Source organism: Oncorhynchus gorbuscha, linkage group LG18, assembly GCF_021184085.1.
Source record: "Oncorhynchus gorbuscha isolate QuinsamMale2020 ecotype Even-year linkage group LG18, OgorEven_v1.0, whole genome shotgun sequence".
NCBI lineage: Eukaryota > Metazoa > Chordata > Actinopteri > Salmoniformes > Salmonidae > Oncorhynchus > Oncorhynchus gorbuscha.
The window spans coordinates 26,541,235-26,568,348 of NC_060190.1; the positions used below are offsets into that span (position 1 = coordinate 26,541,235).

Sequence of the window (27,114 nt, forward strand, 5' to 3'; positions counted from 1 at the left end):
TGTTTCTACACGGCTGACCTGGCTAAATAAAAACAACAATGTTTCCTTCCCTCAAAATAAAAACACACGGGGCTCCCCAGACATTCTAACCCTCATCCCCTCATAGAATCCATCTGAGAAACATTACCATGGTAACTGTACTACAACCACAAAAATACACACAGGTGCTAAATTTGGGGGTTTGTAGATGGCAGAAGTAAATACATTTTTATTAGACCATAATGAGTGACACTTTACTTTTACTTTAGCACTGGGTAACAGCCTGCAGGTATATACCATCTTGCAGGTATAATGCTTTATAACTTGTTATAACCATGTATTAGCCTTTATAATGTCGTTTAATAAAGTTTGTCCATGAGAAGTCCTATAATGCATCTGATTTACACTAAATATACAAAGGAATGTGGACACCCCTTCAAATAAATGGATTCGGCTATTTCAGCCACAAACGTTGCTGACAGGTGTATAAAATTGAGCACAGATCCTTGCAATCTCCATAGACAATCATTGGCAGTAGGATGGCCTTACTGAAGAGCTCGGTGACTATAAATGTGGCACCGTCATAGGATGCCATCTTTCCAACAAGTAAGTTTGTCAGATTTCTGCCCTGATAGAGCTGCCCCGCTCAACTGTAAGCTCTGTTATTGTGAAGTGGAAACATCTAGGAGCAACAAGGGCTCAGCAGTGAAGTGAAGTGGTAGGCCACACAAGCTCACAGAACGGGACCGCCGAGTGCTGAAGCGCATAAAAATCATCTGTGCTCGGTTGCAACACTCACTACCGAGTTCCAAACTGCCATTGGAAGCAACATCAGCACAATAACTGTTCGTCGACAGCGTAATGAAATGGGTTTCCATGGCCGAGTAGCCTAACATCACCATGCGCAATGCCAAGCGTCGGCTGGAGTGGTGTAAAGCTCGCCGCCATTGGACTGGAGAACTGGAAACGCATTCTCTGGAGTGATGAATCACGCTTCACCACCTGGCAGTCCAGACAAATCCGGGTTTCACGGATGCTAGGAGATCGCTACCTGCCCAAATGCATAGTGCCAACAGTAAAGTTTGGTGGAGGAGGTAAAATAGTCTGGGGCTGTTTTTTTTATGGTTCAGGCTAGGCCCCTTTGTTCCAGTGAAGGGAAATCTTAATGCTACAGCATACAATGATATTCTAGATGATTCTGTGTTTGTCGAGATCGGTGTGCAAGAACTTGACTGGCCTGCACAGAGCCCTGACCTCAACCCCATCAAACACCTTTGGGATGAATTGGAACGCTGACTGCAAGCCAGGCCTAATCGGCCAACATCAGTGCCCGGGCTCCCTAATGCTTGTTGGCTGAATGGAAGCAAGCTGCTGCAGCAATGTTCCAACTTCGAGGTGGAAAGCCTTCCCAGAAGAGTGGAGGGTGTTATAGCAGCAAAATATTAATGCCCAGGATTTTGGAATGAGATGTTCGACGAACAGGTGTCCATATCCTTTATGTCATGTAGTGTGTGTTGTGTCCAAACATTAAGGTGATAGAACCCAATCCCCCCCCCCTTCAATTCAACCCCTTCCCTGGGTGCACCCCAGCAACAGTGCAATCACTTCCTCCACAATGTAGTTAATGCTTTGATGGAAAGGCTTAGCTTATGTCTACTAGTAAAACAAATTCAAAAGAACTATAAAAATCTAATTAGTCTATGGCCACTATGCCCAAGGCCTAGTACACATGCCGGTTGTACAAACGACATATAACACAAAGTTACAACTGTTGTGTATGAATTTGTGCGAGATGTACTACACCCCCAGTGTAATGCACACGGCTGTCATAAAATTATACTTTATTAATATGGCTCTCACACAGACATACCTGTACAACAGACATACACACAAGTGGATATACACAATGTCATGTTTCTTTATAGTACAATATGATACATGTGGTAGCCCACAGAGAAGCAAACAGATGTCAAGGGGGGAAAAAAAGGTAGAGCACAATCAAATTAATCTCCATAAGCAGCAGTATGATGATGGTGAATAACGTTTGAGAGCTAAAGCGAAGGCACAGCAATGACACAAATTCCACAAACGCTCCCTCTGAGCGTTCTCCGTTCAAATAAGACGAGGCAGTTGGGTTTCCATTGGCAACTGTTGTGAAAAAAAGGCAGTTGTTCTAACATTCTGTGACGGTAATCTCTTCAAAAACTATTTGTGGGGGATGTTTTGAAATCGTGTCGAACACTGACAGGTGTAACACTATAAGACATTACACAAGTCTCATTTCCAAAGCATTATAACTGTATCATAATACATAAGTGTTGAGACATGATACTCTAAATGTAGTTGCTTCAGCACATACACTGACTCCGAAGTGACAGCAGGTTTCTGAGGACTAAAAGTTCACACATCGATAACACAAATCAAAACAGTCATCCTAAAAATAAAAGAAAAGACTACTAGGATTTCCCCAAACAGGCCTGTGATGTGTCCTTTTGTTGTGTATAATGCATGTTTTATATGTATGCAGATAAACTTTGCTCTGTTTTCTAACAACTTTCTAAATGAGTGGGATGTTTTACCAACAGCCGCAACATTTGATCGACTGACTCCCCCCTTGTGGCAAGAGAATGGAAACGAATCATAAAACCACATCATATATATGCCATTTAGCAGACGCTTTTATCCAAAGCGACTTACAGTCATGTGTGCATACATTCTACGTATGGGTGGTCCCGGGGATCGAACCCACTACCCTGGCGTTACAAGCGCCATGCTCTACCAACTGAGCTACAGAAGGACCCATGTACTCAATTATATATCTTGTTAAGAATATGTTCCTATGTATATAAGCACAGGAAGATGTACAGCAGGGTTTTTAAACTCATTCCACGAATGGCCTAGTGTCTGCAGGTTTTGGGGTTTTCCTTTCAATTAAAACAGAGGCAACCAGGTGAAAGGAGTTTTTTTACTAATTAGTGACCTTCATCAATCAAGTACATGGGAGGAACGAAAACCCGCAGACACTAGGCCCTCCGTGGAATGAGTTTTCACATGTGATGTACACAATTAACAAGGATTACCCACAAAGTCACCAAAAAGAAGATTCAAATCTCATAAAAAGGGAGATATTGACTCTAAAAACATGTGTCGAAGACATACAAGAGGAGCACAGACAGTGTCACATACATACACATGGGAACAGTCAAATCCATAAAAGGCATAACATAGGGATGAACTTGTGGATAAACTGGCCTAGCAGGGGTTGAGCATACCCTGTTTACAGATATAGAAAGAGGGGGGGGGGGTCTAACCGAGAAGGTGCGGGCATGGACAGAGGTCCAGGTACTAATTCTCCCATTAACACAGACAACACACAGATTGCGTTCCGATTCACTACCCTTCTCCCCAAAGTGTGTACTCGTTCACTCCCTCCGTGTGGGTTTATAAGCAAGCGATTGGTGGAAGACATCTGGTGTATGTGCAGCTACCCCACGCCTTTCAGATCAACCCTCATTCCAGCACTCATCCTCGTCATGACGACTTGGCTTCACCAACCCCTCAAATCTTCACTCCCTCCCTTCTCCCCTAGTTAGCACCCTCAGGTTAGGAGCCCTGCTAGTTAGTCTTCCATAGACCTCCATTGGGTGGGTGGGGGGGGGGCTGTTCAAGGGCCCTCATCAAAAGTCACTGAGGATGCTGACGTCGGCAAACTCCTTGCGGTAGCGGTGGGAATAGAGAGCCAGCAGGAAGGACCACTTTAGAGTCATGAAGCTCCACACGCCCGAAAGAAACAGGCTCCTCGGGTCAGTCATGGCTGGGAACCACAAGATACGACAGACATGAGACTTGCAGACTCAGAGAAAAAGCCATGGTTGGCACACCGTTACACAATTCATTGAGTCAGGTGCTTCTCAATTAAAGTTCCTGTAGGAAAAGTGACCAAAGCTTCAGGCTCATAGCATACACAAGGGCAAGGATCTCACATTGAATAACCCCATGGAGTCATGTGATGCCAGAGCAAATAATCTCTGGCAAGCAGACATTTTGTGTGGAAATGGATTTCATCATATGTACGTGCCCTAACAGATTAAGACATGCAATACTAAATACATCCTAATGCACAACAAGAAAAAAGTACAATGGATGAAACAGAGGACGGGAAGGGAAGCAAATGGCGAAAGAGACGTAGCCAGTTGTGAATGAACAGAGCAAGTGAAGGGGAGAGGAGGAGAAGCAAATTAGGATGAACGGAGGAGTAAATGAATGAATGAGAGAAGGGGGAGGTGTGTGTGTGTGTGTGAAACTCACACTCTTTGTTGGTAATGGCAAGGGAGAGGAAGGCGATGAAAGCCACCACGGCCAGCAGGGAGAAGACGACTCCGATGAAGAGGAAGAATTTGAGGCCCTTCAGCCAGGTGCGCCAGTAGTCCTGCAGGTACATGACGTGGGTGATGAGGGCCCAGAGCGCCAGCACACCTGAGGGAGAAAGACACAAGCCGTTCACAAACCCTACACTAAAGTCAATTACTGACATGAGACAAGCACCTGTGACCATCGCAAGTATTTGCACAGCGTAGAATTGAACTGTATTTGAAAAAAAGCATTGGGAGGGTGAGGGGTTCACTCAAGTCAAGAGATGCCTTTGCTTGTCTAACTACAATCTTGAGCTTTAGGTCCTGTTGGTATAGACGATGTCAGTGTGTGTGGCTCAGTTGGTAGAGGCATGGCTCTTGCAACGCCAGGGTTGTGGGTTCAATTCCCACGGTGGACCAGTACGAAAGGAAAAAGATAAGTATTAACTCACTACTGTAAGTTGCTCTGGATGAGAGCGTCTGCTAAATGACATGTACATTTTAGCGGTGAACAATGTAATATTTTGTTGTGTCATTGTCTCAAATCACACTGTTCTGTCACTCACTCCTCCATGTTCCTCTTTTACTGTTTCATAACCACACACCACATTTGGTTCTGGACCATAGCACTAGTGTATAGCACTATCCTTCATGAATCCACTTTCACCGCATCTTACACAATATTAGGCTAAAAATGGTCTTCACAAGTCGACCATGCCAGACAGGACAAAGTGGCAATGTCAAGGAGCGTATGGAAAAAGATCCTAAATCATCCCCTACTCCGACGCTCATTTTGAATATGGGCCCAAAACTAATGAGCAAGTAGCCTACATAAACTCGAGTTTTTCTCTTCAGGGTTGGTTGTTAAAACAGTGTTTGAGGTTGGAAAGTACCCGACTTGCTTCCTTTCAAGCATGGTCAGACAGTGAGTGGAGCTGAGCCACAGTTCCGACACCCTTCTACTGAAGTGTGCACTTGCACACATCCTGTCGTGGCTCTAACAATGGTTGAAATTCCCTCTAGCCAATGCGTAGGGATAAATCAATCCAATGCTTTTGAAATTCACGACGGGAGGTTTTTTGGGGGAAGTGTAGAGAATCGGGATGCAGCCAAGCTAGTAAGTTCAATTGACCCCCATGAGTCATTTCTAGAGGGAATAGGCTTATTCGGCTGTGTCAATCTGCCATGCTGACCCCACTCATTTCCCCATCTCATGGTCTCTAGAATCATATGACCAACCAAGCACATGCCACGGAAAACCCTAGTAAGAATTGCACCCTTATTGATTCTCTCTGTATTGGCACAGGCATCACATGCTGTTATCACAACTACACAACAAAGATATGGATTTGGCCTTGATAAGAACATCAGTGACATGGCACTTTATAAAAAAAGTCGTTCTCATTCATGTTAAAAAAAATAGCAAGACATGCATTGTCAGTGAAATTGACCTACAACACTAAATATGCAAATGTAGCTACTGTTCTGTTTGCCAATAGGGCTACAGCAGAGAGGTGAGAGGAAAGTCACACAGATATCAGCTTGCTGACCTGAGAGGACAAAGTTCACAGCAATAAATGCACCACTTGTTACCTAGTGCAGTGGTTCCCAAAATGTGCAGGGCGAGGGTTTCTTTTTTTTGAAAGAACTCAGTCCAGCTTTGAATTTACTCTTGAAAGTTGTAACAGTAGAAAGCACAAGGCACAATTACGAAATTAGGTAGTGCATCATCAGTTATTGCATACCTTAGAGAGATATTTATAACTTGTCAGAAATGTCCAGATCAACTAGTCCATGTCAGCTAAAAATTCTCTGCACCCCATTTTTTATCATGGGGTGCAGAGAATTTTTAGCTGACATGGGCTGGAAGGTGGGCCTGCACGAAAAAGTTTGGGAACCCCTGACCTAGTGAGTCATTATGTAACACATCAATAATACTTTACTTTAAAAAGTCACTTCATGCAAATACTAGGCCTAAGCAATTCAGTAACTTTCTAAAGTAACGTTTTTTTTACATGGTTGTTAACTAGGCGTAGAGTAGATTATGTTCAATGCGCAAGACAAGTATTACTTTATGGTAGGTTCAGGCTTCCACTCTAGACCAGCAAATTATAATGGTGATGCTGAGAACTTCAAATGGGATGAGTAGCAGGACACGTGTGCTAAATGCATCTGAGGAAACGTATCAAAAGCTTTCAGTCCCAATAAGCAGTGTACGCAGAAATAGAGTTTGAGTTGACACCAGACCGTTTTTTAGCCAGTGTGGTTGAAGCATCAGGAAGTTCCAGAATTCCAGGTTAACCAAGCTGGTAATATAGAATGCATAAAGCTGGAAATGCGTTGGAAAGACGAACGTAGACAGTGCTGGATATACACCTATTACTTGTTTTACTGGGTAATAAAGTTATCCTAGATATTACATAGGTCTTATACTATGAATGTTACTACATTTGCCAAAGTTGTAACGTTATAGCTACAGTTTTAGAGATCATGGAGCCAGCGTGGTGTATAGCCATGTAACGTTAGCTATTCTTTGAAGTTTAACAGTCCAACTTTTCTAGAATGCCTGGGGTAAAACGTTTAGGACTTTAGGTAGAACGTTTAGAAATTTGAAAAGGCTAATTAAAGTGTGTGCTTCTGACAATTTGTCACTCTAAAATCGTGTAACAGTAATGTAAGAGATGGGTAGCCTACTGTGGCAATGTTCAGCTCATGCGAGTCCAATGGTAAGAGGTAAATCCTTAAAATACTGCAGTGTATACTGTTACTTATTATCCACACAATAAACAATTATTTACATTCTTGCTAATACTTGTCTTTACCTGATAATCCTCCCATTGCAGCAGTCCATGGTTGGTTGTACGCGATGTTCCACACGAGAAACGCTGAGAATCCCATAAGCATGCCAAAAGAGGCATACCCGATACTGATGTACGTCTTATTGAACCCCATTGGGGACAGGTGACACGCTACAAGTAGAATGGGGGGGGGGGGTGGAAACTATAACTTCAACGTTTAAAAACAAGTGTCTTATTTTGAGAAACTCACCTCTGTTCGACTCAAGCTAGCTAAACAGATGATTATAGTTCTCCAAGCAGCAGGATATTATGCTGCCAACACGATCGCGGACTGTTTCAAAATAAAAGTCCCCCTGCAAGACATGCTATTGGGAATATCTTATTTTTTTGCAGTCAATGGTGTGTATTCATGGATGCCAAGGGAACCCAGGTTTGACCAATAAAAAAAATTACAATGATAAAATAATTTATCTTTCGTCTCTCTGCGTTTTCATAATTTTCCATCAATTCGCTATTGGCTGAATCTCACTGGAGAAATCATCTGAGTGAGGGAAACAGCGCCCCTCTGACTCAGTAATGTGTAGCCCATGTATCTGATACTGTCTGGAACAAAAGAGTATGACATGTTGCTGCTGTAGCGTTTGATTGATTGATACCAGCAAGCACTTGGTCTTCCTTGATAAAACAATTATAAAATAATTATCGAATCAGCGTTGAACTGAGCTCAACTGTGGGTTGTCCTAGTGCAGCAAAATGTCCCCCAAGGGAGGCCAGTTTGGATTTGGCTTCACACCAATTAAATGACACCATGAGAAATATGTCAGAATTGTCAGAAAAGCGTGTCCGTTTCTGGTTCACTTGTGGTGATGTCTTGCAGTAGCTAGCTTGTTAAATCGGGATTTTCCTAAACCATGGATGGAGATGGGGATTTGGACTTGTTGTTTTGACTTCATTCTCTGTACAGGCCAATGATTATGACGGCGATTCTGATCTAACCATAAACTAATATATTGTGTCACTGGCCTGAGGCGATTAAAGTTCAATATGTATCCTAGATGTAACCTAGTAGGCTCACGTTAACTAGCTAGCTAACTTAGCTTCTTTTTTTGTTGCCCATGCGAGGAAGTTAGGCTAGCAAGCATTTTTGATAGGTAGCCTATGAAAACAAAAATGAAAAGCGTATGGAGCCATAGACCGTTTTGCCAACATGAAAGAGAGGAGGACGGCATTGGCGTTCAACTAGTCTACAAGTAGTCCCCAAAATTATTATTTGTTTAACTTGCATGCGCGCGCACGCAATAAATAAGTACCATGGACAACCACATGATATTTAGCAACATTGATTGGACTAAATTGTTTTTGGTATCTTTAAGTTTGTTTTCAATGTATTAAACTAAGCATATATAGCTTTGTTGATTTGATGATGTTTAAATGTTTAAGTTGAAATGGAGCTGGAGTAGCCGAGGCAGTGCTCCCGTTGTCTTTGTGCTGACTTGTGGTAACTCCGTGGTTCTAAATCAGTAGTTCTTTAGTAAACTGTTGAAAACATTAACTTGCTTGACCATGCTGCATATAACTGTATGTTCACTGCAATATTTGCTTCGTGGAATTTTACATTTACATTTAAGTAATTTAGCAGACGCTCTTATCCAGAGCGACTTACAAATTGGTGCGTTCACCTTATCCCACTACTGGACAGCACGGGGGATTTGACCTGCTTCGTTTCCGACCTGGGCCGGTTCACCCCTCCTTAGACAACCTGGTGGTCCCGGGCTCCCCCAGGAACACCATATCGATACCGAACTTAGCGTGGACACCCGTTCGACATAGTGTGCTGCAGCCCAGAGCTCCTCAGCTCACTTGATCCATCAACCTCAGCCTCCCAGTGACTTGGATTACAGGCACATCTGTCACAGGACAGATGTTCCTCTCTGGTTTTGTGATGAAACAAATGTATGTGTAGTTTTTTGTGTGTCTGTTGTCACTGCCTTATTGTATATCACAGTGGCGTATGAATTAATGGGTTATAGAGCAAACAATGCAAATATATGCATCATCAGTTCCTCTTGTCATGTTAGCCATTGCATACCTTAGAGAGCTATTTATAACTTGTCAGAAATGTCCTGATCAACTAGCCCATGTCAGCTAAAGTATAGTTTAAAAAAAATGGAATTAGCCCACAGATTTTGTTGTAATTTTTTTGTCACTCAAATATCACATGAATACACATTAGATATTGCAAACTATATGGAAATACAAAAAAAAGCTTTAAAACTGCTAAATTGTCTTTGCACCCATGACAATTGTGTAGAATTGCAGGAAATAAGCTTTAAACCTACAAAATGCTCTCCACAGAAAAACTTGACTACCTGTCTCATATAAACTGGGGTGAGAAATACTCAGTAAGGTCTCTACAAACCAAATATGTGTCGTTTTGGAGGGGGCTGTGTCATACGTATCCAGCAGCACTTCGTTCTACACCCCCTCCATAGCCCCAATGCAATACATTGTAATAGACTTTGCCATTTAATTGTTGTCGCCATATTTGCTAGTAGAGCGAAAAATGTTCTCAGCTAAAGTGAGGTGGAAAATACTCAGTAGGGTCTCTACTAACCAGGTATGGTTTGTTTTTGAGGGGGACGGTCAGGGCCCTAATCAATTCAAGGCATTTTGGCATGTGGTGTAGAGAACATTTGAAAATTTTCTGAGTTATCTAAATGTCAATGTTTTTAAATGATGGCCTTTATTTTGAAGGTTTCGTCATTACCATAAACTGTCATCATCTTTTGTGCTGCAGACAAGAATACTAGCTTGTGCATGCTTGTATAAAAACGTCTGAATGACAATACATTATGTAGCTGCAAAGGCGACAACAATTAAATGGCAAAGTTGAAACATATATAAAAGGCTACACGACATGAACAGTGTGTCCTATTTGTAAAACAAAAAAAAAACATTTGCTCGACAATGTTGTTATCTAATATTTACAGCCAATAATGTGTCAAAGAAATCCTCACGCCAGATATAGGCAGTGTTGCTAACTCCTCAGTAAGGAAAATAGCTATTGGCTCTCCTAAAAGTTGCTAAATGACGTAATCGCCTAATTTGCATAGTTGACCATGTGAATGTAATTGTGTTGGACGCTGTGGGAGAGACAAAAAGTGAGTAAAAACACCCTAAATATTTTTAGAACTACAAATGAACATTCTTGTTTTTTTAAATGTCACAATTCCAACCCTCCTCTTTTATCTGGGCTTGGGACCGGCACAAATTACCCAAAATAGACACTGGCGGAGTTACTTCGTTTTTTTGTTTAAATTTTAAAAAGTTTTTTGTTTCGTTTTCTTAATTTGGTTTGGTTTTAAACCCTATGGTCCACTTAAGAGCCTACAAAAGAGCCTTTTTTGAAAATTTGTCGCTAGAGAGGTCTGAATACTCGCTAAATATAACGACAAAGTCGCTAAATTGGCAACATTGGGTATAGGTGTCATGCTCGGGCGACTGCGGAATCATGAGAAACAGCCCCTACTGTGGTCTTGGGAGACTTCTTGTGATATTCTTGCAAAGCAGCAGGCAAAATATGTAACATTTTCACATCAACAAATAGGGGAGGACCATCCTCAGTGAATTTCAGAAAAAATGTAAATAGTGAGACACTAAAAAAGTTCTCTTTTTTTTTAGATAAAAACGACTAAATATATTCACGTCACCAAATAATTGATTTAAACACACTGTTTTGCATTGAAGGATCTATCGTAGCCTCAACAGCACTCTCTAGGGTAGCACCATGGTGTAGCCGGACGACAGCTAGTTTCTGTCCTCCTCTTGGTACATTGACTTCAATACAAAACCTAGGAGGCTCGTTAGGGTTGAATATTTTCCAGGTATTTTACAAATGTTCCATCTTGAGAATAAATCACTTTTCTCCCAGGTAACCCGATATTTCCCGCCAAAACGGGAAGGGTCATTCAAAAGCATTATAAAGCATATAAATAGGCCTATGTCTTTATTTGATTAGAGCTTTGATTGAATATGCAAGCCTGATGCTACCTGAGCCTGATGAGCCATACATTAAATACATTTTATGAGCCCTACATTAAAAACATTTAATGAGCCCAAGCCCCAAAAAGCCCAGAGGATTGTGCCTTTAGCCAATACACATGATATAGGCTACTGCCATTATGCATGACATAAAAACATTAAAGCCCATAGACGTAGCTAGCTATATGCTTTCTTCACTAAATACATAAAATTAGCTCTAGTAGGCTAATATTTTTGAGTGTGAACTGAATTACTGTATTGTATTATACGGACTGGAATTCCAAAATTGTTCAAACCACGATTAAGCAGGGAGAGAACATGCAATTCTGGTGCAGCACATTGCCTGCAAAGTTACAAGTTTAGGCTAGCGAATTTGATTTTAATCTAGAAATGTAATAGGACCTATTTGTATAATTAGTAGGCTGACACACCTTTCATAATATTTCCCCTAATGTTATTAGCCTACCTCTTTCTCTCTCTACTGTTGCTTCATTCAGTGAATTAAGTTTCTTTTTCCTTATCTTCATCATTCTAACAACATCCTTGAAGAATATAATTAGATGCAGAAGGCTTTCACTTCTCTTCACGAAGATTGGTTATGGGTCTGAATAAATAACTGCTATAGCCTACCGCCATTGCGCGTTCGCTATTCTTTCAACCTACCGACTTCTATTGGCTACTGTATTTAACATTTAGCTTGCGTCCCTCTTTGAATAGTCTATTTAAGCAATAAGGCATCTCGTGGGTGTGGTATATGGCCAATATACCACGTCTAAGGGCTGTTCTTATGCACAACACAATGCGGAGTGCCTAGATACAGCCCTTAGCCGTGGTATATTGGCCACATACCACAAACCCCTGAGGTGCCTTATTGCTATAATAAACTGGTTACCAATGTTTTGTCATACCGGTGTTATACGATCTCATATACCACAGTTTTCAGCCAATCAGCAGTCAGGTCTTGAACCACCCAGTTTATAATGGGAAATTAGATGCACATTCTGTCTTTATATTACTGTAGCATAGGCTATTCTGTAGCAAATGTAGGCCTACCTGTCACAAGATAAATTTTACCATGATGAGATGATAGGTCTACATGATATTGTGAACTGCACTCTATACTGAGATGGGCTGTCTGTTCCCACCCTGAGCGTTGATTCATCATGCAGAGGCTGTAGAGAAGCCAGATTTAGACATTGCATATCATTTAACAGTTCCATTTCACGCCATGCTGTTCATATAAATAATAAATTCAAATTGACTGGTTTCTCACAGTTATTTATCCCGGGAAAAGGGTGTGGTTTTGGTTGGTAAATCTCGGTAACTGGGTCCCGCCATTCTACCCTAATTCACACTCCTGAGTCAATACTTTGTCGAAGCACCTTTGGCAGCAATTACAACTGAGTCTTTCTGGGTAAGTCTCTAAGAGCTTTCCACACCTGGATTCTGCAACATTTGCCTATTATTAATTTTAACATTCTCAAAGCTCTGTCAAATTGGTTGTTGATCATTTTCAGGTCTTGCCACATTTTCAAGCAGACGTCATTCAAAACTAACTCCGCTACTCAGGAACATCCCCCAGTCCTTAACGATTACAAGCATACACTTAACATCATGCAGCCACCACTATGTTTGAAAATATGGAGAGTGGTACTCAGTAATGTGTTGGATTTGTCCCAAACATAACATTTGGTATTTTTGCTGTACTACGTTATTGCCTTGTTGCAAACGGGATGCATGTTTTGGAATATTTGTTTTATTGTGTACAGGCTTCCTTCTTTTCATTCTGTCAATTAGGTTAGTATTGTGGAGTAACTAATATTGTTGATCCATCCTCAGTTTTCTCCTATCCCAGCCATTAAACTAGTTAAATAAAGGTTAATAAAAATGCTGTAACTGTTTTAAAGTCACCATTGGCCTCATGATGAAATCCCTGAGCGGTTTCCTTCCTTTCCTGCAACTGAGTTAGGAAGGACATCTGTATCTTTGTAGTGACTGGGTGTATATACACCGTCCAAAGTGTAATTAATAAGTTAGCCATGCTCAAAGGGATATTCAATGTCAGCTTTTTTTCTTTTTTTTTACCTGTCTACCAATAGGTGTCCTTCTTCGACTAGCATTGAAAAACCTCCCTGGTTGAATCTGTGTTTGAAATTCACTACTTGACTGAGGGACATTACAGATAATTGTATGTGTGGGGTACACATATACCTGGTTAAATAAAGGTGAAATAAAAAAATAAACAGATCAGGTAGTCATTCAAAAATCCTGTTAAACACTATTAGTGAGTCCATGCAACTTATTATGTTGCAATGATTTCAAGTCTGTATGTAGGCAGCAGCCTCGCTGTGTTAGTGATGGCTTTAACAGTCTGATGGCCTTGAGATATAAGTTATTTTTCAGTCTCTTGGTCCCAGCTTTGATGCACCTGTACTGACCTCGCCTTCTGGATGGTAGCTGGGTGGACAGGCAGTGGCTCGGGTGGTTGTTGTCCTTGATGTATCTTCCTGTAACATCAGGTGCTGTCGGTGTTCTAGAGGGCAGGTAGTTTGCATTATGCAGACCGCACCACCCTCTGGAGAGCCCTGTGGTTATGGGCGGTGCAGTTGCCATACCATGCGCTGGTGCAGCCCGACAGGATGCTCTCAATTGTGCTTCTGTAAACGTTTGTGAGGATTTTAGATGACATGCCAATTTTCTTCAGCCTCCTGAGGTTGTAAAGGCGCTGTTGTGTCTTCACCACACTGTCTGTGTTCATGGACCATTTCAGTTTGTTGGTGATATGTCCACCCAGGAACTTAAAACTTTCTACCTACTCCACTGCTGTCCCGTCAATGTGGATAGGGGGGTGCTCCCTTTGCTGTTTCCTGAAGTCCACGATCATCTCTTTTGTTTTGCTGACATTGAGTGATGTTCTTTTCCTGACACCACACTCCGAGGGCCCTCACCTCCTCCCTGTAGGCTGTCTTGTCGTTGTTGGTAATCAAGCCTACCACTGTAGACTTGTCGTCTGCAAACTTGATGATTGATTTGGAGGCGTGTATGGCCACACAGTCATGGGTGAACAGGAAGTACAGGAGGGGGCTGAGCATGCACCCTTCTGGGGCCCCAGTGTTGACGATCAGCGGAGTGCATATGTTGTTTCCTACCTTCACCACCTGGGGGTGGCCCATCAGGAAGTCCAGGACCCAGTTGCGCAGGGCGGGGTCGAGACCCAGGATCTCAAGTTTAATGATGAGTTTGGAGGGTACTATGCTGTTGAATGCTGAGCTGGAGTCAATGAACAGCATTCTTACATAGGTATTCCTCTTGTCCAGATGGGATAGGGCAGTGTGATGGCGATTGTATCGTCTGTGGACCTATTGGGGCGGTAAGCAAATCGGAGTTGGTCTAGGGTGACAGGTAGGGTAGAGGTGATATGATCCTTGACTAGTCTCTCAAAGCACTTCATGATGCCGTCTGGGCGAGCAGCCTCTGTAAGGGTTAACACGTTTAAATGTTTTACTCACGTTGGCCACAGAGAAGGAGAGCCCACAGTCTTTGGTAGTGGGCCATGTCAGTTGCACTGTATTGTCCTCAAAGTGCGTGAAGAGGTCGTTTAATTTATCTGGAAGCAAGACGTCGATGTGTGCGACGGGGCTGGTTTTCTTTTTGTAATCCATGATCAAATCAAATCAAATCAAATTTTATTTGTCACATACACATGGTTAGCAGATGTTAATGCGAGTGTAGCGAAATGCTTGTGCTTCTAGTTCCGACAATGCAGTGATACCCAACAAGTAATCTAACTAACAATTCCAAAACTACTGTCTTATACACAGTGTAAGGGGATAAGGAACATGTACATAAGGATATATGAATGAGTGATGGTACAGAGCAGCATACAGTAGATGGTATCGAGTACAGTATATACATATGAGATGAGTGTGTAGACAAAGTAAACAAAGTGGCATAGTTAAAGTGGCTAGTGATACATGTGTTACATAAGGATGCAGTCGATGATGTAGAGTACAGTATATACATATGCATATGAGATGAATAATGTAGGGTAAGTAACATTATTACATTACATTTACATTTAAGTCATTTAGCATACGGTAGCATTGTTTAAAGTGGCTAGTGATATATTTACATCATTTCCCATCAATTCCCATTATTAAAATGGCTGGAGTTGGGTCAGTGTCAATGACAGTGTGTTGGCAGCAGCCACTCAGTGTTAGTGGTGGCTGTTTAACAGTCTGATGGCCTTGAGATAGAAGCTGTTTTTCAGTCTCTCGGTCCCAGCTTTGATGCACCTGTACTGACCTCGCCTTCTGGATGATAGCGGGGTGAACAGGCAGTGGTTCGGGTGGTTGATGTCCTTGATGATCTTTATGGCCTTCCTGTAACAACGGGTGGTGTAGGTGTCCTGGAGGGCAGGTAGTTTGCCCCCGGTGATGCGTTGTGCAGTCCTCACTACCCTCTGGAGAGCCTTACGGTTGAGGGCGGAGCAGTTGCCGTACCAGGCGGTGATACAGCCCGCCAGGATGCTCTCGATTGTGCATCTGTAGAAGTTTGTGAGTGCTTTTGGTGACAAGCCGAATTTCTTCAGCCTCCTGAGGTTGAATAGGCGCTGCTGCGCCTTCTTCACGACGCTGTCAGTGTGAGTGGACCAATTCAGTTTGTCTGTGATGTGTATGCCGAGGAACTTAAAACTAGCTACCCTCTCCACTACTGTTCCATCAATGTGGATAGGGGGGTGTTCCCTCTGCTGTTTCCTGAAGTCCACAATCATCTCCTTAGTTTTGTTGACGTTGAGTGTGAGGTTATTTTCCTGACACCACACTCCGAGGGCCCTCACCTCCTCCCTGTAGGCCGTCTCGTCGTTGTTGGTAATCAAGCCTACCACTGTTGTGTCGTCCGCAAACTTGATGATTGAGTTGGAGGCGTGCGTGGCCACGCAGTCGTGGGTGAACAGGGAGTACAGGAGAGGGCTCAGAACGCACCCTTGTGGGGCCCCCGTGTTGAGGATCAGCGGGGAGGAGATGTTGTTGCCTACCCTCACCACCTGGGGGCGGCCCGTCAGGAAGTCCAGTACCCAGTTGCACAGGGCGGGGTCGAGACCCAGGGTCTCGAGCTTGATGACGAGCTTGGAGGGTACTATGGTGTTGAATGCCGAGCTGTAGTCGATGAACAGCATTCTCACATAGGTATTCCTCTTGTCCAGGTGGGTTAGGGCAGTGTGCAGTGTGGTTGAGATTGCATCGTCTGTGGACCTATTTGGGCGGTAAGCAAATTGGAGTGGGTCTAGGGTGTCAGGTAGGGTGGAGGTGATATGGTCCTTGACTAGTCTCTCAAAGCACTTCATGATGACGGAAGTGAGTGCTACGGGGCGGTAGTCGTTTAGCTCAGTTACCTTAGCTTTCTTGGGAACAGGAACAATGGTGGCCCTCTTGAAGCATGTGGGAACAGCAGACTGGTATAGGGATTGATTGAATATGTCTGTAAACACACCGGCCAGCTGGTCTGCGCATGCTCTGAGGGCGCGGCTGGGGATGCCGTCTGGGCCTGCAGCCTTGCGAGGGTTAACACGTTTAAATGTCTTACTCACCTCGGCTGCAGTGAAGGAGAGACCGCATGTTTCCGTTGCAGGCCGTGTCAGTGGCACTGTATTGTCCTCAAAGCGGGCAAAAAGTTATTTAGTCTGCCTGGGAGCAAGACATCCTGGTCCGTGACTGGGCTGGATTTCATCTTGTAGTCCGTGATTGACTGTAGACCCTGCCACATGCCTCTTGTGTCTGAGCCATTGAATTGAGATTCCACTTTGTCTCTGTACTGACGCTTAGCTTGTTTGATAGCCTTACGGAGGGAATAGCTGCACTGTTTGTATTCAGTCATGTTGCCAGACACCTTGCCCTGATTAAAAGCAGTGGTTCGCGCTTTCAGTTTCACGCGAATGCTGCCATCAATCCACGGTTTCTGGTTAGGGAATGTTTTTATCGTTGCTATGGGAACGACATCTTCGACGCACGTTCTAATGAACTCGCACACCGAATCAGCGTATTCGTCAATATTCCCATCTGACGCAATACGAAACATATCCCAGTCCACGTGATGGAAGCAGTCTTGGAGTGTGGAGTCAGCTTGGTCTGACCAGCGTTGGACAGACCTCAGCGTGGGAGCCTCTTGTTTTAATTTCTGCCTGTAGGCAGGGATCAGCAAAATGGAGTCGTGGTCAGCTTTTCCGAAAGGGGGGCGGGGCAGGGCCTTATATGCGTCGCGGAAGTTAGAGTAACAATGATCCAAGGTTTTACCACCCCTGGTTGCGCAATCGATATGCTGATAAAATTTAGGGAGTCTTGTTTTCAGATTGGCTTTGTTAAAATCCCCAGCTACAATGAATGCAGCCTCCGGATAAATGTTTTCCAGTTTGCAAAGAGTTTAATAAAGTTCGTTCAGAGCCATCGATGTGTCTGCTTGGGGGGGATATATACGGCTGTGATTATAATCGAAGAGAATTCTCTTGGAAGATAATGCGGTCTACATTTGATTGTGAGGAATTCTAAATCAGGTGAACAGAAGGATTTGAGTTCCTGTATGTTTCCTTCATCACACCATGTCCCGTTAGTCATGAGGCATACGCCCCCGCCACTCTTCTTACCAGAGAGATGTTTGTTTCTGTCGGCGCGATGCGTGGAGAAACCCGTTGGCTGCACCGCCCTGGATAGCGTTTTCCCAGTAAGCCATGTCTCCGTAAAGCAAAGAACGTTGCAGTCTCTGATGTCCCTCTGGAATGCCACCCTTGCTCGGATTTCATCAACCTTGTTGTCGAGAGACTGGACATTGGCAAGAAGAATACTGGGAAGTGGTGCGCGATGTGCCCTTTTTCGGAGTCTGACCAGAACACCGCCGCGTTTCCCTCTTTTTCGGAGTCGTTTCCTTGGGTCGCTGCATGCGATCCATTCCGTTGACCTGTTTGTAAGGCAGAACACAGGATCCGCGTCGCGGAAAACATATTCTTGGTCGTACTGATGGTGAGTTGACGCTGATCTTATATTCAGTAGTTCTTCTCGACTGTATGTAATGAAACCTAAGATGACCTGGGGTACTAATGTAAGAAATATAGGCTCTGCAACATACATCTTGTGTTTGAGCCGTTCAATTGCAACTCCACTTTCTCTATACTGACGCTTTGCTTATTTGATTGCCTTGCTGAGGGAATAACTAGACTGTTTGTATTCAGCCATGTTTCCAGTCGCCTTGCCATGATTAAATACGGTGGTACGTGCTTTCAGTTTTGCGCGAATGCTGCCATCAATCTACAGTTTCTGTTTAGGGAAGGTTTTAATAGTCACAGTGGGTACAACATCTCCAATGCACTTCCTAATAAACTCACTCACTGAGTCATCATATGCGTCAATGTTATTGTCTGAGGCTACCAGGAACATATCCCAGTCCATGTGATCGAAGCAATCTTGAAGCGTGGAATGCGATTGGTCAGACCAGTGTTGGATAGACCCAAACACCAGTGCTTCCTGTTTTAGTTTCTGCCTATAGGAGGGGAGCAACAAGATGGAGTCATGGTCGGATTTTTCAATAGGAGGGCAGGGGAGGGCCTTGTATGCATTGCTGGTAGTTAGAGTAGCAATGGTTGAGCGTGTTAATCGCTCCTGTACTTCAATTGATATGCTGTTAGAATTTAGGTAGCCTTGTTCTCAAATTAGCTTTGTTAAAATCCCCAGCTACAATAAATGCATCCTCAGGATGTATGGTTTCCAGTTGCATAAAGTCCAGTGAAGTTCCTTGATGGCCATCTTGGTATCCGCTTGCAGGGGGATATACACGGCTGTGACGATAAATGAGGAGAGTTCTCTTGGGAGATAATACGGTCGACATTTGATTGTGAGGAATTCTAGGTCAGGTGAACAAAACGACTTGAGATCTTGTATGTTGTTACAATTACACTATGAGTCGTTAATCATGAAACATACTCTTCTTCGGCACAATGCACTGAAAATCCCGTTAGCTGTATGGACTCCGACAGCATGTCCCCAGCTAGCCATGTTTCCGTGAAACAGAGTATGTTACAATCCTGGATTTCTCTTTGGAAATCAACTCTTGCTCTGATTTTGTTAACTAGGGACTGGACATTAGCGAGTAATATACTCTGAAGCGGTGGGTGGTGTACGCGCCTCCAAAGCCTCACTATAAGACCGCTCCGGCACCCTCTCCTCCGGCAGCGTTGTTTTGGGTTGGCCTCTGGAATCAGTTCAAATTTCCTGTGAGGTGCAGACAAAGGATACACTTTGGGAAAGTTGTATTCCTGGTCGTTGTGCTGGTAAGTTGACATCTCTCTGATATTCAATAGTTCTTCCCAGCTGTATGTAAAAACACTTTTACAGGTTTTCTGGGCTAACAATGTAAGACATAATACATTAAACTAAATACTGCACAGTTTCCTAAGGACTAAAAGTGAAGCTGTCATCTCTATCTGTGCCATCGATATATATATATATATATATATATATTCAAAAGTTTGGGGTCACTTAGAAATGTCCTTGTTTTTGAAAGAAACACTTTTTTCCATTTAAAATAACATCAAATTGATCAGAAATACAGTGGACATTGTTAATGTTGTAAATGATTATTATACATGGAAACGGCAGATAAAAAAAAAAAAGGAATATATACACAGGCGTACAGAGGCCCGTTATCAGCAACCATCACTCCTGTGTTCCAATCATTTTAAAAGAATCATTAGAAAACCCTTTTGCAATTATGTTAGCACAGCTGAAAACTGTCGTTCTGATTAAGGAAGAAATAAAACTGGCCTTCTTATGATCAATACTCAAGATCACACGACTACATGAGCAGAGGACACCGACAAAGGCAAGGCATGGCTGAACAGACTAATCACCTCAGATGCTAACAGCGAGACAGAAGCATGCAGCCCAAGTGAAGATGGGAAGAACATACGGAACGTTACCATTGACATCCTCGGCAAAGTAGCACCCAGGATTCAAGACAAGCTTCCGGACGTAGTGCACCGCCAGGGAAACGAAGGGATGACGGATCTCCGCGGACAACTATCATTCGGTTCACAATGAGAATCTACAGAGATGTTGTATGGAAATAAATCAAGGAGACCTGGTTTCTCATGGAGAATAAACTACACGTCAAAGAGACTCACTGCGGAAGATGATGCTGCAAGGGATAAACTTTGACCACTGGTAAAAAAAAAGGCCAGAGAAGAAGGGAAGAGAGCATCTTTCAGTGGCCCTTATGTCATGAGAGTACTGCAGTGTTGCTCAGGTATATAGCTACATTGACTTGAAATCGATGTCCTATTCTTTCTAAGTCAAATGAAAATGTTAAGAGGTAGCTAAATTACTCCTGGGTAATAAGTCGATTGTAATTTGTACATTCTCCCCGTTTTATATCACCAGGTTTGTAAATGTGAATACGGGGTCCAGTTATTTCTCTAAGCTCAGGTTTCCTTACTAGCTACCTAGCTTAGTAGTTCAACTATTTAACCAGTTATTCATATCATGACACTGTATTTGTTTTATTATTGTTATTAAAAAGAAACCTGGTTATGCAACGTTTTGAATTTATTGCACTAAATATTGTATCTCTAAAAGCCAGGGGTTTTCCGAAACAGCAAAAAGAAAATCACTTTTTTAATTTTGTAAACACTGATGCTGATGTCATTCTACTCCAGTAGACGCACTCATGCGATTCAGAATATACTTTTTGGAAATCGCAATGGGGAAATGTTTATTATAGTTACGGGTCTACTCATTCAGCTGGTACTATGATATTGCTTCATAAGTTTAGAGGTTATATTTCAGAGTCTTGTGTGTCCCAAGATGGGTTATATTGATCTCCAAACTAGACAATGCTTGTTTTATTATATGCAATGTGTATGGGTACAATTCTCAAACCTCAAATAAGACTTTCTTTTTGGATCTTGCTGATAAGCTTACTGAGCTGCAAAACAAGTATACAAATGCATGGCTTGTAATAGCTGGAGACTTGAATGAAACACCTGATAACTATTTAGATTGATTTCCACCTAGAATAGCTCAAAGAATAGTGACATCTTCACCTCTTTTTGCAATAAACTGACAGTGGTGATACATGGCATTTCTTTAATACCCACTTTAACGAATACACCTGGTGTGATAGGTCAGTGATGGTCAGATCCAGAATTGATCTGTTTCTCATTTCTCCCCCACTTTTACAGTATGTACAAGAAGTAAGTCATAACCATGCTCCTTTCACTGATCATAAAAGTATATTTTTAAAGTTAGAATGTTCTGAAGAATCCATTCGAGGACACTGGAAATGTAATAATTCACTCCTAAATTATCCAGACTTTAACAAAAGCGTAAATAACTTGATCATAGACTCATTTAACTCAACTGATTTTAGAACCAAAGCATAGAAGTAACTGGGAAATATATAAATTCAAAGTAAGATCTATCACCATTACACGCAGTAAGGGACTAAAAAGGCAAACATTTTTGAAAGAAGATGAGCTTATGAATAAATTGAATGTTCTTTTAGAAAAGTATACCCTTTCAGCAGTGGAAGAAACTGAGAGACTGGAATCTCAAATATAATATAACTAGATCAAATGTATGTTGATTTAGCTAAAGTGACCTTGATTAGATCTAGAGCAAAATGGGTTGAGGAGGTTGAGAAGAACACAAGCAATTATTTTGCTCTTCAAGAAAGGAACTATAAGAGAAAATCTTTCTACCTTAAATATTGATAATACCTTGTGTAAAGATCCAATACATTTATTTAACCCTTATTTAACGAGTCAAGTCAGTTAAGAACAAATTCTTATTTACAATGACTGCCTACCCCTAACAACGCTGGGCCAATTGTGCGCCACCCTATGGGACTCCCAATCACAGCCGGTTGTGATACAGCCTGGAATCAAACCAGGGTCTGTAGTGAAACCTCTAGCACTGAGATGCAGTGCCTTAGACCGCAGCACCACTCGGGAGCCCAAAATATATATATCGCCACATGGAGTGAACTGTGTAGGTCAGCCATAGTAGTACTGCGCACCTGGAGCAAATTACGGTTTTGTGGTTTGCTCAAGGGCACATTGACAGATTTTTTTTCACCCTGCCAGCTCAGGTATTCAAACCGGCAACCTTTTGTTTACTGGCCAAACACTCTAACCGCTAGGCTACCTACCACCCAAAGATAATCTCTAGCTGTGTGTATTCTTTCTATGAAAATCTATATAAATCTAATTTTAATGGGATTGAATGTGAACATTTTATGAAAAATGTCCATGGTCATGTTGCAATTAGTTCTGATGAGTTGAAGTCCATATGTGAAGATGAGTTTCTATAGTAGAGATTAGAGATGTGCTTAAATCTGTGAAGAAGGGCAAAGCACCTGGATTTTCTGTTGAATTTTATTTACACTTTTGGGAACATTTAGAGAAACCAGTATTCAACATGTTCCAAGAATGCCTAGCTAATACCCTGACTACACCGCTCGCGTCACATGCGCAAGCGTTACAAAATAAATGTAGAAATCTATGTTATTCAATTATTGCGCCCACACTGCTCGCGCGTGTCAACAAGTGTCTGCGTTGCCAAGGGCTAAAGTAGAAGTCCTTTCTATTTCTGACGCAGATCGTGCTGCAAGTCCTGCCTCTCCCATCTCCTCATTGGTTTATAGAAGCAGGCACCCACGTGCCATCTCCTCATTGGTTATACCCATGTGGGTGATTGAAAGATGAACTGTGTTGCCTCTCGTTGTGGTAATTCTATGAAAGTTTAGATGCCAATCACCATATAAGTTCAAAGATGAAAAAGCCTGGAAGGAGGAGAGATGACCAGAAACGATACGGTTGACCGTTTTATGTGTGGATTAATTGTCGGAGTAGTGGACCATGTGCATTTCAGGTAAAATAACAACTCAATGTTTATATCCCAGGACAAATTATCTAGCAATAGCAAGCTAGCTAAGTAGGACAAATGAGCTAGCAAGTGCAAGCTAACTAGCTAAATTGCCATAAATGTTTAATGCTTTTTGACCTGTCCCCAAAATGTAATTGGTTCAGAGTTTGTTTTGATATTTTAACCTGCGTGTTGTGATCGCGTTTGGTGTAGGGGGACAAAATAGATTTACGCATGATGACGCACGATGGCACACACTCGCAGCCGGTTTGGGTTCTGTGTAAGGGTGAAATGATTACTACCATGAAACGGGTTATTTCCTTAATACCAAAACCTGATAAAGATCCCTTTTCATAGATAATTGGAGACCTATTGCATTATTAAATACAGATTATAAATTGATAACTTTAGCATATGCTAATAGACTTAAAAGCGGCCAAAACCCCCTTATTAATGAAATAGTTTTAGACTTGATTGATTACACTGATTTAATTGACTCAGAGGCTATTGTTTTATTCCTCCACTTTTTTAAAGCATTTGATACAATTGAACACAAATGACTAATACACTTTTGTACACTTTTGGTTTCGGGACTAGCTTTGTCTCTGTAATCAATATGTTTTATGAAGATATTAATAGTTCTATTATGATTAATCGTAACACATCTAAAATATTTGATATTCACCGTAGTGTATGCCAGGGTTACCCCATTTCAGCCTTCTTATTCCTTTTAGTTGTATAATTACTATCTATTAAGATTTTTAAACAACCCTGAATTAAAAGGTATTTCAATATTTGGAAAGAAATACAAATATCTCAATTAGCAGACAATACAGCTCTGTTTCTAAAAGACAAGGATCGGGTTGCTTTTGCACTTAATATTATCAAATCATTCTCTTCTGCTTCTGGTCTGGAACTTAACTTAAATTAATACAAACTATCATCCATACCTAACTCAAATACCAATCTGTGGGTGCAAATGGCAAAAACCATAGTATCTGTCAACATCTCAATTTCTCTCAAGAGATAAAAAAAAAATCCATCTTTAATAACTGTCTCCAGCGTGACATCTCTATTATTGGAAGGGTTTTATTGTCCAAAGAAGAGGGTCTGTCATGTTTTGTCTACCCTGCTCTATCCCTATTTGTAGCGATCAAACCAGCAAGGATATCAACAAAACTTTCTTAGACTTTATATGTAAAAATAAACAACACAAACTTAAGAAGTCTGTAATATCAACAAAGAGCTGATGGTGGGCTTGAAGTACTAGACCTCATTGATATCAACAATACGTTTAAATTAAACTGTATTCAAAGATGTATGCTTGTCAAGATAGATGTCAAGATGGATGCACAACTTATGTTAGAAGGTTGCCCCCTACTGGATAAGAAATGTAATAATACATTCTTAAGAATGCAAGAACAAGATCTCTCCTAGAGGGAACTTCTTCTGGAATAATTGAATGGAAGAAAGCTTGGTTGCTCCCTCACAAATTTTGTATATAAGTTAAATAAATTCACTTTAAAATCTTGTACAAAATATGCCCTTGTAATAACGTGTCCAAATTCATGGACTTAGAGGAAATATGCCTTTTCTGTGATAAAGAAGGGGAAACTATTATACACTTTATTGGAGTGAGGTAAGTATCTACATTTTTTATTTAATTAACAAGACCATGTATTTACAATGAAATATGCCAAATGTTATTATTCATATTAAAACAAAACCACTGAATTAGTTGTTAATTTCTTAATTCTCTCTGGTAAATGTTATATATACAAAAACAAATATTTGAAATCTGTGCAATAGATCTTTACTTGAAATCCAAGATTTGATCAAATCTCGAGAATGAATCAATAACAAAAAAATGCATTCTTAAACTCTTATCATAGGTTTGTACATTTGTAACCCCTGACCTTATTTTATTGATTTTATTGTAGGTCATTTCACTTTTGAAACTCAATTTATCTGTGGTTTTATTATTTGACTTTAATGTTATTTTATATTTCTTCAGAGAAAATATACGTGTAGTGATGACCTATGTTTTTTTTTTTTTGTATTGTCATTTGAAAACGTATGGCAGTTTGAAATAGACATTCTTTGTGGAATCGATCTCCGTTGTCCTGCCTGCTCACAGGAGATGCTTGCTATATCAGTGAATGGAAATCACAATGAATAACACTTCCAGAAATCCTCAGGGTTTGTACTACCTTCTTATGTGTTGATATTTTGTTCAGGGGATAAGTGATTCGTTTTTTTTTGCTTTATCCAAACTCCTCCGAGAGGTTGGAGCAACATTGTCAGATGTCTGGTACTTGAACCAGCAACCCACCTCTCTAACCTCTAAGCTACCTGCCACCTTTGATGTATAAGTTTGTGATGTCATCTTGCAGTCTGACTCTATTTAGTTCTGAGAAGGTCTTCTACGACAGTGTCTTCCAGGCGAAAGGCATATCCATAAAAAAGTACAAGCGTGTAATTATTCTCTTACAGTTTCTATAACATAGCTTTATGTTAATCTCTGCACTTCACTGTGATTATTATGTTGTAGACACCAGGCAAAGGAATGTGTGGCACATCAGAGTGGACAGCGGCCAAAGAGTCGTCAGAAAAATAATCTGCTAAAGATAAGGGCCTTGAGATAGCAGTTTGCCGACATGGCATGCTCCTCAAGGTCCTCAACATGTGCAGATGTGAAATATATGCCTACGCAGTGTACTTGCAGAAGGAGTTGTGTTCTGTTGGCACGGTGGGCTTCTTCTGCTGCGATGTTGCATGCATATACTGGCCATATTTGCAGAAGTCATGCAGGCATGCCCAGAGTTGGAGGAGCTTCTAAAAATGCACCCTCTCCATCATGCATGCGAACGCGCATACCTCTTGTGAGGTATGCAGAAAGGATATTGTAAAGACTTAAAATAATAGAATACATTATTTTTTTTAATGTTTTTGTTCATTATGGGATTATAGCTCAAATAGGGAGGCCACAATCAGTCTGGTACCAGCAACACAACCAGAGAAGCAAGTCAAGCAGGACGTCAATGATGCTGTGCTTCAGGAGTGAGTTGCTGAGGTGCAGCAGTGGCCTGAAGGTAGAACAATTCATGTTTTGCTGTCTCTCTACTTCAGAATTTCATTGATGTCAGTGGAGTCATGTTTGTAACTTGCCCTATGTTTGATGACTCTGATGAAGATGAAGATAGTCCTATTGCTGAGAGCTCAGATGACGACTATGCTTTCTGAAATCATACACCACCTCTGCCTCTTTCTCTCTGTCTCTCCAGCAGGAGAGGTAAAAGGCCGCCACCACCTACTTCAGGAGCAGCCTGGTCTCCTGACGTTGACACCTGACCCCTCACCTCTGAACCTATCCAGGGAAATATGATTTGCCTGATGACATTCTTGTTGCGATTTCGGCACATTTGTTGCCATGTTTCCTCACCTCCATATCTTCCGGTCCTAGACTATGGCGACATCATCATCAATTCAGAAATTGATCTGAGGACCTCTTTACTGAGGAATGTGGTTGTTCTACATGATTGTTGTTTGTATTTTCTATGCTGCTGTGATGTATGTGTAATTGTGAGTTGCAAACGAGTCTTTGGTCTCAATGGGACTGGTAAAATAAATAAAGTGAAGGTCTTAATAAACATTCATTAAGCACTAACAGCTCTGTGTCTGTGTTTCAATCGATTACATACAGTGGTTGCTCCACTAAAAGTTTTGCAATTATGCTGCAGGACTTAAGAGGTCATTTGTGGTTTAGTACGGTACCCGGTGTCACTACTTTATTGCTCCAGACCAAAGCAAGGGGGAGTTAGAGTACTGATTATGCTTTTGGGTCCCAATGTGCTGCAGTGTCTCTGTGGTACTGTAGCCTACTCCCGACCAGTCATGTTGTACACCGCCTTAGTGGTGCAAAAGGATGTGCCCGCAGAAGATGGACCTAGCCCATGGGGAAGGAAGGGGGAGGGGGGACCAACACTTTAAGGGGCATTGCACTAATAATGGCGCTGACTAGGGAAATGTTCCCGC

General features: G+C 41.8%; 1 protein-coding gene and 1 long non-coding RNA gene across 3 annotated transcripts; one reads left to right on the top strand and one right to left on the bottom strand.

Moving 5' to 3' along the window:
• Positions 1-1,803: 1,803 nt before the first annotated feature.
• Positions 1,804-7,441, bottom strand: LOC124003340 (heme transporter hrg1-A-like). Its single transcript, XM_046311505.1, has 4 exons — positions 7,380-7,441; positions 7,154-7,300; positions 4,288-4,455; positions 1,804-3,793 (listed from the first exon to the last, which is right to left on the bottom strand). The coding sequence occupies exons 2-4, from the start codon at positions 7,281-7,283 to the stop codon at positions 3,657-3,659; spliced, it is 435 nt and encodes a 144-aa protein (XP_046167461.1). The 5' UTR covers positions 7,284-7,300; positions 7,380-7,441; the 3' UTR covers positions 1,804-3,656.
• A 2,724-nt stretch (positions 7,442-10,165) lies between these two features.
• On the top strand, positions 10,166-26,748 carry LOC124003850. Of its 2 annotated transcripts, none has more exons than XR_006833277.1 (3): positions 10,166-10,290; positions 26,050-26,171; positions 26,364-26,748. It is a non-coding gene; the product is annotated as an uncharacterized LOC124003850 (long non-coding RNA). The 2 variants fall into 2 exon arrangements; XR_006833278.1 differs by lacking the exon at positions 10,166-10,290 and adding an exon at positions 23,208-25,966.
• The last annotated feature ends 366 nt before the right edge of the window (positions 26,749-27,114 follow it).

Bases quoted from the DNA above. Each gene is read 5' to 3' on its own strand.
- LOC124003340 (XM_046311505.1), bottom strand. From the start codon at position 7,283: ATGGGGTTCAATAAGACGTACATCAGTATCGGGTATGCCTCTTTTGGC. The intron at 4,456-7,153 runs GTAAAGACAAGT...TTTCTCCCTCAG, and splicing joins TGCAATGGGAGGATTATCAG to GTGTGCTGGCGCTCTGGGCC. The intron at 3,794-4,287 runs GTGAGTTTCACA...TGTGGTTCCCAG, and splicing joins TGCCATTACCAACAAAGAGT to CCATGACTGACCCGAGGAGC.